Source organism: Mandrillus leucophaeus, unplaced genomic scaffold (assembly GCF_000951045.1).
Source record: "Mandrillus leucophaeus isolate KB7577 unplaced genomic scaffold, Mleu.le_1.0 Scaffold339, whole genome shotgun sequence".
Taxonomy (NCBI): Eukaryota; Metazoa; Chordata; class Mammalia; order Primates; family Cercopithecidae; genus Mandrillus; species Mandrillus leucophaeus.
In genome coordinates, this window is record NW_012103576.1 from 921,858 (window position 1) to 936,647 (window position 14,790).

Here is a 14,790-nt window from a genome sequence, read left to right on the forward strand (position 1 = left end):
TTCCAAAACCCTGAGAGGGGTCCTAGCAACGTATTTAAAATGTGTTTGTAAAATTTGCAAAATATATTTGTGTGTTTCATTCTTAAGGCTTCACTTCCCCACCCAGTGGTCTAAGCTTCAGACCCCACAGATCCTAGATTTGCTCCTCATTGCAATTACTGGTCCAAAGTAGAGTAGTTATTCGGGCCTTTTGCTAATAAGACTGTGTATGTCACATAGCTTAAAGCTTCTTTTACGTTAAAACAAAATAAATCCCCTAGCAGTCCCTTTGCTGCTTTGCCCCACCTCTGTTAATAGACACTGTGAAATCTGCTTTTTTCAAAAGTTGAATGAAAATGCTACACTTTTACAGTCAAACAGAGGACACTTGTACATATGATATCTTTTATAGTGCCCAGTTTCTTTGATAGTCACAAATCTCAACATTCTCCCTTTATCATCCTTTATATTTTCCCATGAGATAAATTATATGTAACCTCCTCTATTTTGTGTCCTTCTCCTTTGGGGCTGGTTAGCTTGGTTAGTTGGAGCCTGCTGCTAATGAGACCATGGTGGCCTGTGAGCTTCACTGTTCGTGGTCACAGTGTAAGCTACAGCCAGCTACCTTGAGATTGCTTGCTGTTGATCACAAATGAGGTGAAGGCTGGGAGTTTGGTGGGCTCTGTGAAATATTTTTTTTTTTTACCTGCAGGTTGATATGGCTCAGTAATTTGTCAATGAGAGGAGACCTTATATAAAAACCTGTGGTTGCCCCACCACCTGATAATTAAAGTGGTACCCCCAAGCGTTTGTAATTTGCCTTAATATCCTGTAATCATTTGTTAAATATTAATTTACACCCTTCTTTCCATAGTCTTATCTCTTGAACCACTCTGGATACCAGTCACATTAGCAATTCATTAATCACCTGGATTATACATGTTGTGAATTACACACTTTGTAATAAAGTTACATATTTTTATCTATAGTATCACTAAATCACTTTTTTTAGAACTCTTAATTAGGTACCTTCTAGTATGGATTTAGCCACTCCAATTTTAAAAATACATGCATACATACATACATACACATATGGGATTCATGTATGTACATATGTATGTATAAAATACCCTGTGCTTTTCATACTGTTTGATCTAGCAATTCATATCTTTATCAAAAGACAGTTTAGGACTAGCCATCTGCCTAAAGTCTTCCTCAGCGGAGAGCAAGACTGAGGATTTATTCATTCTCTTTGCCACCATTTTTGAAACTACTTTTACTTCTTTTTGCACTCTGATTTTTAAATTGGGTTGATCTATTTAGTAAATCAAAAATTAATTAATGGTTTAGGAATCCCTTTTTATTCAATTCAGTAAGTATTTATCGAGCATATACTCTGTGACAGGTATTTAAATGAGTAAAGGGTGGATGAAAAGATGATCAAGAAACAAACTCTACCCTCTAGGAATTCGTTATGTAACAAAAGTAAGATGTTGGATGAATATCTTCTGGTCCCCTTAATTTCTGATTTGTACCTGATTCTTCATATTTTTATAGTTTTGGGCCTCTCTTTTTTCCACATAGAATTATCTTTCTATTAGCCATGCAAGGGTCTGTTTTGGTTTGTGTTGTTTTGATGGTGGTGGTGGTGGTGGTTGTAATTGGTCAAACCCCTGATAATGTTAACTCTTAGCGTGCCTATTTATCTAACTTTCACTGACATCTTCATAAATAGTCTCCAGGTTTCCTGTGGGTTCCTTGCTTTGCTTATCTCTTCCTATTTGTCTCTCAAAAACCCACATTTTGTTTATACCCTTTGTTAAAACTAGATAACCACTTAATTTTTTGAACTACTTTAATGAGGTATGATTGACACACAAAAGCTGCACATGTTCAACGTATGCAAATTGATGACTTTGGAGACAAACAGAGGCTCATGATACCATTACTACAATCCATGCCACAAACTTGATTTTTTAAAAATAATCTTTGTTTCCTACTAGATTACTAAAGTTAGTTGAATTGTCATTATTATTACACGGTGGTCACCAACAAATTTTTAGGTCAATTCCTGTTCACCTCCTCAGAAACAATGTCAAAGTTACCTGCTTATGAAGTGTCAATCATTTGCTCTCTACCTAGGTGATGTGCTGATCTGTGTTTAGGTACTCCTTTATGATTCCTGGCCTGCTGTTGTATTTCTCCTCCCAGCAAATATGGGTAGCTCTGAACCATGACTTGTGTTCTCATTTGTGTTATTCTTTATACCTCTTATACTCACAATCACCTATTGATCTTTCAACTAACCTGCCTGCCTTCAATGCTTCCTCTTACTTGGAGACTTCTCTGATTAATAAGATCAGAAAATCCAGGTCTAGGTGAGGACAGTGGTTCACTTTTGACCCTTGAACTTTTTTTTCCTTAGCTCTCTCTAGAGCCACGGCGACTTATTCATTAACAGGTACGATTAGTACTTAAATACCACCGCTATCAGCTTGCATCTGTTTATAAAGTTAACTCTCAATTATTGAGAAACCAATTAACTAGTCTGGAGGTTATGTGGGTCTCCTGCAGCCTGCATTTTGGCCACTTCAGTCCCCATGGAACATTACTCAAGCAGTGTGGAAATGACCAAGCAAATACTGTGAAAGAGAGATTATTCAATTGTACTCTGTGTGAAAATGAAGTCGGATGGAAACTAACATTATATATTTCAGTGCATTTTGGGATTATCTAAAGATAGAAATATGCATGATGACCATAAAAGGAGCTTCCTTTTACATTATATAAATGCTTGCAAATGAGCAATAAAATGCAGATATTATGATGCTAGTAAAATTTAAGAGTGCTATTTTTCTTGTATTAAAATTGGGTCAACAAATGGTTACCAAATGTTTACCCTTCTGTAAAAGAAAATATCTAGTCATTCAACTCCAGACAGAAACTCAGAGATGGAAGGCCCCGATTATTCTGTTGACCTTAGGCCAGGATTTTGAAATTTTTACATTCATCCAACAATAATTGTAACTGATCTTGGATATTTTTGAGGTAACTACAAATAGATCTAGGCTATTGAGGAGACACAAAGATTGATTCAGCATAACATTTAATTTTCATTTCTTTATACTAGCTTGAGAAATAACCTGTTAAGTCATTGTTCCTAAAGTGTGTGTAAACTAGACATTTATTTGAGGCATAGTTTTGCATTGAATTGCATTGCCTCAGAATCCTTTAAGAGCAATCTGTGGTGGCTCTTAAAATTTTTACCTTTACAGGATTCCAACTGCTATTTCCTCATTCTTAGTCACTGAGTAGTGATTATTCTAGAAACAAATAGTTAAAAATCCTAACGTTAGTAACTATGTAAAAGAGCATTTTAGTGAATACCTTAGTATTGGTTTACAAAGCCAAACATTTTCAGTTTGTGGAATCTTGCTACAAATACTAAATTCACGTCTATATATATGTATATATTTGGTGCTTTACTCCTGAAAGTGTTGGAGAATTTCATTTTTTGAAATCATTTAGAACCAAGGTCAGTGAACTTTCTTATGAATGGCTAAATATAAATATTTTAGGCTGTGAGGTTCAAGAGGCAAAGTTGAGGATATTATATAGGTACTTATATAACAAGAGAGGAAACAAGTATCTACAATTTTTTGTAATACAGGTCTACTAATGAGCACAATGAAATTTGTAGATGGACACTGGAATAAGAGTTTCCTATAATTTTCATGTTTCACTAAATATTATTTTCTTATTTTTTTCAATCATTTAAAACTGTAAAAAACATTCTTAGATTGCTGGCCATACAAAAACACGGGCAGGCTGAATTTGGCCTATGGGCCCTAGTTTGCAGAGTCTTACTCTAGAACAGAGATTCTTAACCAGTAAGTAGTTCATAACCCCACACCAGGGGTGAGTGTTGTGGGGTCCTTGAACTTGCTGAGATCACAAGCAACATTTTTTGCATACATGAATTTTTCTGTGGACAGAGCCTGCAGTCTTCATCTGACTCTTGGAGAAGTCCTGGACTCAAAAAAGATTAGAAGCCACTGTTCTCTAGATACTTCATTAATTTTTAGGACACATTTCCTGAATGCCCAATAGTTCCTAAGCACTCTGCAAGTCACTGGGAACTCATGGGAATTTCTACTGTAGGAGCTAATACTGCTAGAGACATCGGGATAAATAGTTGTCAGGTGATCTTATTCATAAAGCCTGTTGTCGCCACCATTCTTGCTGGTTGACAAGACTCAGAAAGATGAAAATTTACACCTGGTTATGGGAGGGACAGCCGTCTCTTTTCAAGTATTTAGTAAATAATTTAGGTTGGAATTTAAATATCTGAAACATTTGAGTGTTCAGACCATTTCAAGCTGTAAAGATAAATCAGAGTCAGTGTATTTAAAACCTTTTCCTTTACAATAAAAATTAACCCACAGATAGGTTCATGTTAGCTCAACTGACATCAAGGGCTGAGATATATGTAGAGACAGGATTAAAGTTGTTTATTAAAGCTGAGCTTGTGAGCTTGCAGGCTGCTTGACTTAACCCATGGCTGTTAGTCAATGCTAAGCCCTTGAATGTTCAAATTCATGAAATGGAGTAGTTACCCTGGGGCAGAGGTGGTGGTGAGAAAACAGAAATGTCCAACTGAAAATAAATAAGCCACTCAGGAGTTCCTGCCTCTGCCCCAGTATTGACAATGGAATAGCTTGCTTCTTCTCAATAAACAGTGTTATAGAATGCATTTCATACTCAAGGAGGAAATAGTTATAAGCGCTAGGATACAGTTTTAAGATCTAAAGATAGCATAGTTTGTGATGAAACCTTAGAAAAATCTAAATACTTGCAGCAAGCCCTTTACATTTTATATGTAGACTAATCATTAATTTATAGCTTTTTTTCCATACACTTGGAGCATATAACAAACCTAAGAAAGCTTAAAAGTAATCCAAAGAAAGCAGAATTTAGCTAGGAGAATTTCCCTGGTGAGTCACCCCAAAAAAGAAAAGAAAAAATTACGGAAATAAAAAGCTACCATAAACAGAAAGCATTGCTTACACATACATTAGGCTTTAATATTATTAATTGATCAGCATTTATTAGTGATTAATAACTTTTTAATCTGGAAAATTCACCCACCTCCAGGTTTTTCTTTCAGTTCAAAAATTAATAGATGCAATAATGGTCCTGCTCATTTTTGTAAAAGGCAAAAGCAAAAAGCATGCAGGAGAATGGGCTGGTGGCTTCAGTGAGAAATTTACCAGTAAAGTCAGAGACAACAAAAAGTCAAGTGAAGAGCACTATCATGTGCTTCAAAAATGGAGTTTTTCTCGGAGATTTCTTGGTGATCTTGAGACAACTATGAATCATTACATCGATAAAGTCTGCCTTATTGCTGAAGCATGCCTGGGTGGCTGTTTCCAGAAGATTTCCTTCTCATTATATAAGATAATGTCACATCAGCTAGTTCCTGAGCTTCACATCTCATTCCATGACAGGTATCCCATATTCCTGTATTCTATTATATCATAAGACCTAGTTAGACTGGGTCAGCCCTTGGCTATTTGCCCCCAGACTTTAGAGTCCTCCTGACTATGCCATCATCTTTCCTGGCACCTGGCGTTCCCTTTCCACTTAAGGCTCTTAGCAACCATGCCTTTTCTACTCACCCTCATGAGTCTTGCCAGTTTTTTGGCGCCAGATTCTTCCTGCTCTTCCTAATGTCCCAATCAGCTAATTTGATAAACTCATCTAAGGTAGAATGCTAATGGGGGAGTGCTTCCTTCTAAGCTGAATATGGTTTATAACAGGGTCTTCTTGGAATGCTGTGCGGGTGACAATTTCAAGTCTGTGTGGGGGTGAGGCAAAGAGTATACATTGCCCCTCACTTTATATTCCACAATTTGTATTTAGACTTGTTTCTATTAATGTGACTTAGCAGGTATGGGCACAGTTTGGCAAATGCAACAGATTCGGGTTCTTTTTAACATGAAAAAATTTTATAAAGCAAAAAGGAACGCATGTAATTAGTAATACACAGTGAAACACCACCAGTTTCACAATAACTACCTTATAGAGTCATTTTTAGAAATATACTACATTTAGTCATGATTTGTTATTCATTCATTAAGCTTTTAAAATGTATCATTGAGTATATCTGTCAACCAGTCATTCACTAAGTGTTGGGTACTATAGGGGAGATGAGAACTATCAAAGGAATAAGACCACATTGACAAGAAAAGATACCCACATGTGGAACAAACTGGGAAACAGCAAAGTGATAAATAATGTGACAGATAATAAAGGAAATACACATATCAAACTTTTTGAGTCCCAGGATCTTTGAAAATAGAAAAAACAGTAATAGCTTTTTGCATTTCTGAGGCTTTTTTTATTTTTTACAAGTTACACTTAGTTTGTATACCATATAATCCTGTTATCTTATCTCTTCCTGCCTAACAGGGATTCTTGTAGCATTTCTAGTGCCTTCTTTTGAACTATGAATATCATCTGGCCCCCTAGATAAAGACAAGGCTAGGCAAGTCAGATTAGCTTGTGAAACAGGACCTCTAGGATGACTACAGTAAACAATAATTTCTTGTACACTTAAAAATAACTAAAAGAGTATAATTAGAGTGTTTGTAACAGAAAGGAATGATAAATGCTTGAGGTGATAGATACTCCATTTACCCTGATGTGATTGTTACATATAGTATGCCTGTATCAAAATATCTCAGGTACCCCATAAATATAGATACCTACTATGTACACATAAAAATTAAAAAATTAAACAGAACAGGACCTCTAATTTAAAAAAATAACAAAATATAATGGACCATAGTAAACTCATTTTAGGTAGACATTAAAGCACTCACTTTTTCTAATTTATCCCTTTCTTCTTCAACTCCTTGCTGTGTTCCATAACTGTCAGCAGGCCAGGAAGACAGAAGCACAGTCAGTATTTGGTAGTACAGGTGGGGCCTGTGGTAGGACAGACAGCCTTACAGCCAAGCAGTATTGATGGGGAAGAGGAAGGAGGAAGGAAAGGGACTGAATGCAAAGGCCATGCCTGTGTAAGGAAACAAAGAAGATTGTCCATATGTGTATTGTCATTGGTGACATGGTTTTTAGGGAAAAAAGAAAGAGTTGGAGGAAACACATTTGGAACAGACTCTAGCAATGAGATTTAATTTGACTAATTCGTGACTGTTAAAGTCATGTGGCTTATTTTATCAGCTTACCAATAAAGTTATTACTTAAAGAGATTTGTTGGTTTAAAAGCAACTCCTCTATGGGAATTAGTAAGAGGCTAAAAATAAATCAGAAGAAACAGTGGTAAATTTTGATGTGGCGTAAGTAATTTTGATGTTTCTGAAAGAATGCCTCTTTGTGTAATGACAGGAAGAATCTGTTTACCTCTAACATCTTTTTTTTTCTGTTTTAAACATACAGGGTTCTTTTCCTATGACTCCATCACTTCCAGCTAATCCTCCCATGGCTTTCAATCCTTACATACCACATCCTGGGATGAGCCTCGTTCCTGCAGAACTTGTACCAAATACACCTGTTCTGATTCCTGGAAACCCACCTCTTGCAATGCCAGGAGCTGTTGGCCCAAAACTGATGCGTTCAGATAAACTGGAGGTATTTGTGAAGATATATATAAATACCTGTAGAATAGATATTAACCTTACACATAAAGCAGTATTCTCAGAGCCCAATGTGTTGTGTTTTAAATAAGAGAACCCAAATTTCTTAGCTTATAGGGTATAACCTCAGAAAAATGTTAAACATTTTACTACTGCAATCATACCTTGTTATAAAGTGCATTGATTCAGCTGTATGGTGGGTCAAACAATATGTTAAGTGTACCCAGCCATAGACTGTGTGATGGCTCAGGAAGCCTCTGTGGGAATGTTCCTTTTACCTAGGCTCCAGCTTTCAGAAACAGATTATTGTATTTGTTAATGAGTCTCTACTTGCTAGAATAATCAAAGTGGGAAAAAAAGTAGACAATATAACTCTCTATGATTGCAGAATGTAAAGCTATATGAATAAAGAAAGTAAATTCGTCTCATAGTGCCTCAACTTTTTTCTCCATTTTGAGAGTGATGTGCTAGGCAATAAATACCCCCGATGCCTAAGAAAAGAAAATCTGAAAGAAATTTCAGACAACTTTTTGATTTATTGAAGTCCTTCATTCTTCTCTTGTTATTCTTTGTACATTGAAATAGCTAGTCTTTTCCTTATCAAGTCAGCTCCATTTGCAGCCCCTTAAATGCCTAGTAATGTATTGCAATAGAATCTGATTGTACATATAACTCAGTTATGGTTCACAAGTTGACTTTGGAAAACCAGTGCGTTACGTTGTAATAAAGACTCATCTTGGACTTAAATAAACACTAATTATGCTTAGGGCTGTGTATTAATTGGAGAATTAAAACTGGTTTTCAGTAATACATTTTTTAAGCATTTTTATTTTAATGTAAGGACAACCTTCCTTTGTGGAGAATAGAATTTTTTTCTGGGAATAGAAATTCTGTCTGTTTATATGTCATAGTGAATATGGCTTTACATTATTCTTTATCTTTTTAGATTTGTTCGTAAATAATATATTCAATGTATGTATAATTACTGTTACATTCACTAGCAAAATAAATAAAAGCCAGTCAGCTTCCAGTCATCAGTGTGATGCGTGTATATGTGCATGTGTGTGTTCTAAGGTTTGCCGAGAATTTCAGCGTGGAAATTGTACCCGTGGGGAGAATGATTGCCGCTATGCTCACCCTACTGATGCTTCCATGATTGAAGCGAGTGATAATACTGTGACAATCTGCATGGATTACATCAAAGGTCGATGCTCGCGGGAGAAATGCAAGTACTTTCATCCTCCTGCACACTTGCAAGCCAAACTCAAGGCAGCTCATCACCAGATGAACCATTCAGCTGCCTCTGCCATGGTAAGAAAAGGCCTGTACTTCTGGCCTGTTTCAGAGTAAATGCTTTGTATATTCCTCAATTTGTCTAATATCCTGTAACCATAATCATGGATAGTCATGAGTAGACCTTAATATGAACAGTCAAGGTTATAAGCTGGAAAAGAAAGAACCTATTTATTCTACTTTATTCACTAAGATTTTCTAAAGATAATTATTTAAAAGCCTTACTAATGCTTTTAACCTACTGTGCTCTTTCTCCGATTTTCAGAGTAAGGGTAAAGTATATAATTTAAACAGTAAGTTATTTTTTAGTGCTTTTATAATTTCACTACCCTCAATATCCTAGCGAGGCAGAAAGTTGCCTCTGCTCTGTGAGCCACTTTCATGGGCACTTTGCTACTAACATCCTTAATGCCTTTCAAAAACAGAGCACTTAAAAGATAGGATATTAAGTAGGCTGTAATTTCCTAAAGGTTAAGGCCACTTTTCCTCTCTAGAGGCATAGTATCAAGGACAGCAGCCTGCTTAGTCTGGGGGAGAATTTCTACATGGTTGGGAGCAGAGGCCTGACTTTGGTATTTTGTTGTTGTTGTTGTTTGGTGGGGGGGGCGGTTGTGTGTTTTTTGTTGTTGTTTGTTTTGAGACAGAGTCTCACTCTGTTGCCCAGGCTAGAATGCAGTGGCGTGATCTCGGCTCACTGTAACCTCCACCTCCCAGGTTCAAGCAATTCTCTAGCCTTAGCCTCCTGAGTAGCTGGGACTAGAGGCGTGCACTACTTCTGGCTAATTTTTGTATTTTTTATAGAGACCGGGTTTCATCATGTTGGCCAGGCTGGTCTTGAACTCCTGATCTCAGGTGATCCTCCTGCCTCAGCCTCCCAAAGTGCTGGGATTATAGGCATGAGCCACCATGCACAGCCCAGAGGCCTGACTTTTAAGTTGCTGTAGAAAGCCAGTTTGGGGGAATAGTAAGTGCTGCTTAGTGACACTGAAAGGTAGAAAGTAAGAAAAATATTTGTGTAACACTGTAGTGCGATCAGTGAGAACCAGGAATTCTTATGACTTAAGTTTGCCACAGCTGTCCATTGTTTTGATGTGCTGCTTGCTATGTCTTTCTTTTTCTACCTGGACCTTTCCTTGTATAATAAGGCATAATAGCTCCAATAAAGGACAAAACCCGCAGGAAACCTCATGTTCCCTGGGTGTGGAAAAAGCACTGACGTGACCCTGAAGCCCAGGAGATGCACTGTAGCTAAATCTCCTCACAAACATTCATAGTTTGGACTCCCATGACACAGACTTTGCCTATTCACAACACAGAGACACTTATTTTCAAACATCCCTATTAAGAAGGTTTTCTTCATACTGGGTTGAAATTTATCTTGCTGCAACTGGAACTTCACGAAAGAAGTCAGTCCCTATTCCAAGTGAGAAGGACTCTGATGTCTCCTCTCTAAGCCAAATACTGCAGATTTCTCCCACTTTTCCTAGTAGTTTGTGGTTTCAAGGACACAGTACCATTTTCAGACTGGCTCCACTTTTTTTCAGAGCTGAACTCATTACATCCTGAAAGATCTGAGCACCAAAGAAGAAAAAACTTACTTTCTGCCTTGATCTGAACAACATAATCTGTTAATTAATGTTAAAAAAGACTTTATCAAATTCTTTTTGTCTTAAATGCTTTTGAATGGGAGAATTATAAGCTATGAAAATAACTTCATATGCATCTGTCCATTTCTGATTATTTGAGTGTGTTTGATAGAATGCATAGGTTATAAGTCAGCCTCAAATTTCCATTTAGAGAGCTAAATATTATATCGTAGGCCTTCAATTGTTACTTGTGAATATCAGTATAAAATTCCCTTTTAAGTAACTGATCACAGCAGGGTCTTAGCAGTGAGATCAAGTTGGCCCATAGGAATTTGATAGAGGTAAGATTAAATAAAGAAGGGCTTCATGAAGAAATTCAAGCATTTTATATTTTTAAGGATTCATAGTGGACATGCTTTGTAAAAGAAACATTTTTACCTTGTTCATGTATATAGCTCAGGTTAAGTTCACAGAAAGCAGCTTGTAATAAAAAAAAAAAAAGACATAAAGGGTTGATACTTCGTTCATCCACAGTCTCACACTTCTTCAGTAGATTTATGAATTTAGTAGCACAATCACCACCCAATTGGAACTGGGCACTGACCCATCAGGATAAACCCCAGCCATAAACAAGCAGTACTACTTTACCAGCGTCTGCCTATTGAATGTTCATCTAGGTTTCACCCCAATTTATAGTTTACTAGGGAACATAACTGTGGTTCTGATGATCATACCATGCTGCCAGCTTTCAAGAGAAAGGGACACCCCCCATTTATACCAAAGGGAAATCTTTTTAACAACCAGATAAGTAAGTCTTCTGTCTTAGTTAAAATGTTCAGCAAAACCATTTTCTCCCAATGGTGATAAAAGGCATTCGAAATGATAGATTTTGTTTTATGGTTTATGATTTTAGTCCTGACCTTTGCCATCTGGTCTGCTGGGATAAATTTGGAAATTTTGTATCTCTAAAGCTACTCAGTTTATTTTATCTCACTCTTCTAGCATGCTTTTCTTTATTTAGGTGAAATGAAAAGCAGCTCTGTCACAATGTGTGTACTGACAGCAGAGTTCCCAAAAGAAAATAGAGATACCTTGAGACCTTTGTTATCCACAGGAACGAGGTCATGGCATTACCCTTTTGGACACATGGTAGGATAGTTACTCAACACAAGCATTCCTGTTTCCTTAAGAATTTGGAGGATACCTAATTGTTGTTGCTGGGACATGTTTTTTAAGTAACGTGCAATTTGCTGAGGAAAAAAAATGTAAAGTAGTGTTAAACTTCTCCAAAGAATCTGATCCAGGGGCAAGTTTGACTGAGTATTGTAAGCACAGTGGGATTTTGAAAGAACTGTAGACATGAAAGGATGGTTTAAAAATGCTAATAGGTTTTAGAATTAAACCTTACAAGAACTTAACAAAGCAAATGGTACATACCGAAATGCACAGCAAGCCTCTATAAATAAGAACTGCATATATTTTGCTAGCTATCTACATAGTACCTGGGTGAGGTAGGTGGTGGGGGAGGAAATATTCATTTGCTTTTTCCTTACCTGTTAGTTAGGAAATATATAGTTATTGGATTTGAACCTGAAGTCTTTGTATAAATTGGATTTTATTTTATGGGGTGACAGTGTCAGACTCTGATCTACCAACATCTGCTTTATCACCTATATGCCATTTATGTCCTAGATCTGTATCGGAGTTTTAACAGGCAGGAATCTCTTTCCTGCTATCTGTTGCTTCTGCTAATCTCATTTTTATAGATTCACAGATGAGTATCCCTGAGATATTAATTATAAATGATCGTTTACTGTAGTAGCTTTCTGTCACATCCTGCCCAAATGAGGTCTAAATTAGTGAAGTTGAAAACCTTTTTTTTTTTTTTTTTTTTTGCGTTTTTTTCTGTTTTGGACTACTGCTCATGTAGTGGACTACCGTTTTTCTTTTTCTTGAGACAGGCTCTTGCTCTGTCACTCAAGCTGGAGTGCAGTGGTGTGGTCTCAGCTACTGCAGTCTTGACCTCCTGGCCTCAAGCAATCCTCCCACCTCAGCCTCCCAAGTAGCTGGGACCACAGGCATGCACCACTATGCCTGGCTAATTTTTCTATTTTTTTAGAGATGGGGTTTTGCCATATTGCCCAGGCTGGTCTCAAACTCCTAAGCTCAAACAATCTGCTGGTCTCAGCCTCCCAAAGTGCTGGGATTACAGGCATGAGCCACTGCACACAGCCGTGAACCCCCTTATCTCTGCAGTTGGTTACCTTGCTGTGGGGCCACTGCTTATCCAGTGTCTTGCCCAATGGATACCCTTACGGAGGATTCCCAGGAAATACCTTATATAACTGGTGCTTGCTTGGTTTGAGTACATTGGTTACTTTCTCTAGTACTAGTACCATCTCTCCCCCCCACAGGCCCTGCAGCCTGGTACACTGCAACTGATACCAAAGAGATCAGCACTGGAAAAGCCCAATGGTGCCACCCCGGTCTTTAATCCCACTGTTTTCCACTGCCAACAGGCTCTGACTAACCTGCAGCTCCCACAGCCGGCATTTATCCCTGCAGGTGAGAACACAGCTCTGGGCACTGCAGCGAGTTTGGTGATGTTGTGAATGTATACAATGCAAAGCAGCTTTCAAAGAGCTTTTATAGGAGGACATGTATTTTGATTAAAAATAAAACAAGGAAGTTATGCTTATCTGCTAGTATCTAGAACTACTTGTTTTTCTATAAGTCATGAAAATTCATGGTTTGAAATCAAACTAGGAAAAGGTATCAACATTTTTCTTTTTAGCATTTCTTGGTTTTTGCTTATGATTAATTCACTTGGTTCAGTCTCAAACTAATTCCTTGACTCTCAGGTATCACTGTCACAGACAATAGAGTGTTGTTGGGAAAAAAAAAAAAAAAAAAAGGAAAAAACTCCCAGCTTCGATATTATGGAAATGCGTTGTCAATATATCTTTGATATGCCAAAGGTAGTTAAAATAAAACTACCCTTAAATGTATAATATAGTATAATATAGATTAAACAGATAGTTTTAGCCTGTAACTCTTGAATCAGTTAATACAAAATACATAGCAGTTTATCTTTTCTGACATTTTGCAGCGTATTTTGTTATCTCCTACATTCAGCTATATTTAATAGCCTGTTTTACACCAAGTTGAATAGAAAATGTTAAGCCAAAAATTTGTTCAATTAGATATCATATACTGGGGGGGAAAATAATTTTCTTCCAGTGGTTTAGTAGTTTAAGAATGAGCATATAGTTTCTTAAGAATAAATTGAAAATTCTAACCATTGAGAGTACAGCATTTTTTTTTCTTTTTTCTTTTCTTTTTTTTTTTTTTTGACAGAATGCTAAATGCCCAAGATTGGAAACTATTTTTAAATGAAAATAACATATGTTTAAAAAAAATTTAGAAATCCTTGTTAATACCCAGACTTGAGAAAACTTATTGGTTAATTAGTAAATTAATCAGTTAATTAATTTTGAAAGGTACCGTAAAACACCAGTCTTTAATTACTAGCCACAGTAGTCCTTCATGCCATCATTTAAATTATACAATTTGTATACATTTATATGATATTTTCTGAGAGGAAATATGGAATTCTTCAGCACTTTCTTACATCCCTTATGATAAGTAACCACTGATATCTAATAATTTAGATATTTTTCTCCCAACCTAAGAAGAAAACACATAATGTCTACAGAGTAAAAGAGAAAACCAGTATGAGTTGACATGACTTTATTCCTAGCATTTTTTTCCTTCAAAAATTGTGGTAATTTACCTACACATTAGATCACTCTACCTTGGCTACTTCCAATTTATATTATAGCTATGGAATGAATTCAGTAGCCCTGGAAGTCTAGTCAAGGTGGTTGAATATAATAAAATTTATGCTGTTCATCTTAGGTTTTCTTAATACTACAGTTACTTTGTTTCCAAGTTTAAATTTTTTGCAAGATTTGGCCAACATGAAATCTAGTTTCATAAGCAAAAATTTCAGAAAAATTCCTTTCCCCTTGATTAGTAGCAACATAAAAGCCTGTCCAGCCAAGAGGTTTCTCTTAATGGAACCTGTTTGCCATATATTCATAGTTGAGTCCTATTGACTATGAGACAGTGGAGGAGACAGTGTTAACAGATTAATACTCTAAATAGAAATACAGACACCAGATACAAGATTCTGGAGCATATTTAGAAAATGATATGTGTAATAAATTAAAATTCTCCTTCTTATTATAAAAATTATTTAGGATGTATTTGTC

The 14,790-nt window shown here is 36.5% G+C and overlaps 1 protein-coding gene across 5 annotated transcripts in view; it reads left to right on the plus strand.

The window, feature by feature from the left end:
* MBNL3 (muscleblind-like splicing regulator 3) overlaps positions 1 to 14,790 on the plus strand; it is a 61,544-nt gene that overhangs the window by 39,939 nt on the left and 6,815 nt on the right. For 4 of the 5 annotated variants that reach the window (XM_011988803.1, XM_011988807.1, XM_011988805.1 and 1 more), the window contains exons 3-5: positions 7,441 to 7,632; positions 8,712 to 8,948; positions 12,931 to 13,081. In XM_011988803.1, coding sequence (XP_011844193.1) covers positions 7,441 to 7,632; positions 8,712 to 8,948; positions 12,931 to 13,081 — 580 coding nt within the window. The remainder of the gene's footprint in view (positions 1 to 7,440; positions 7,633 to 8,711; positions 8,949 to 12,930; positions 13,082 to 14,790) is intronic. The other variant, XM_011988804.1, reaches the window with a different exon arrangement.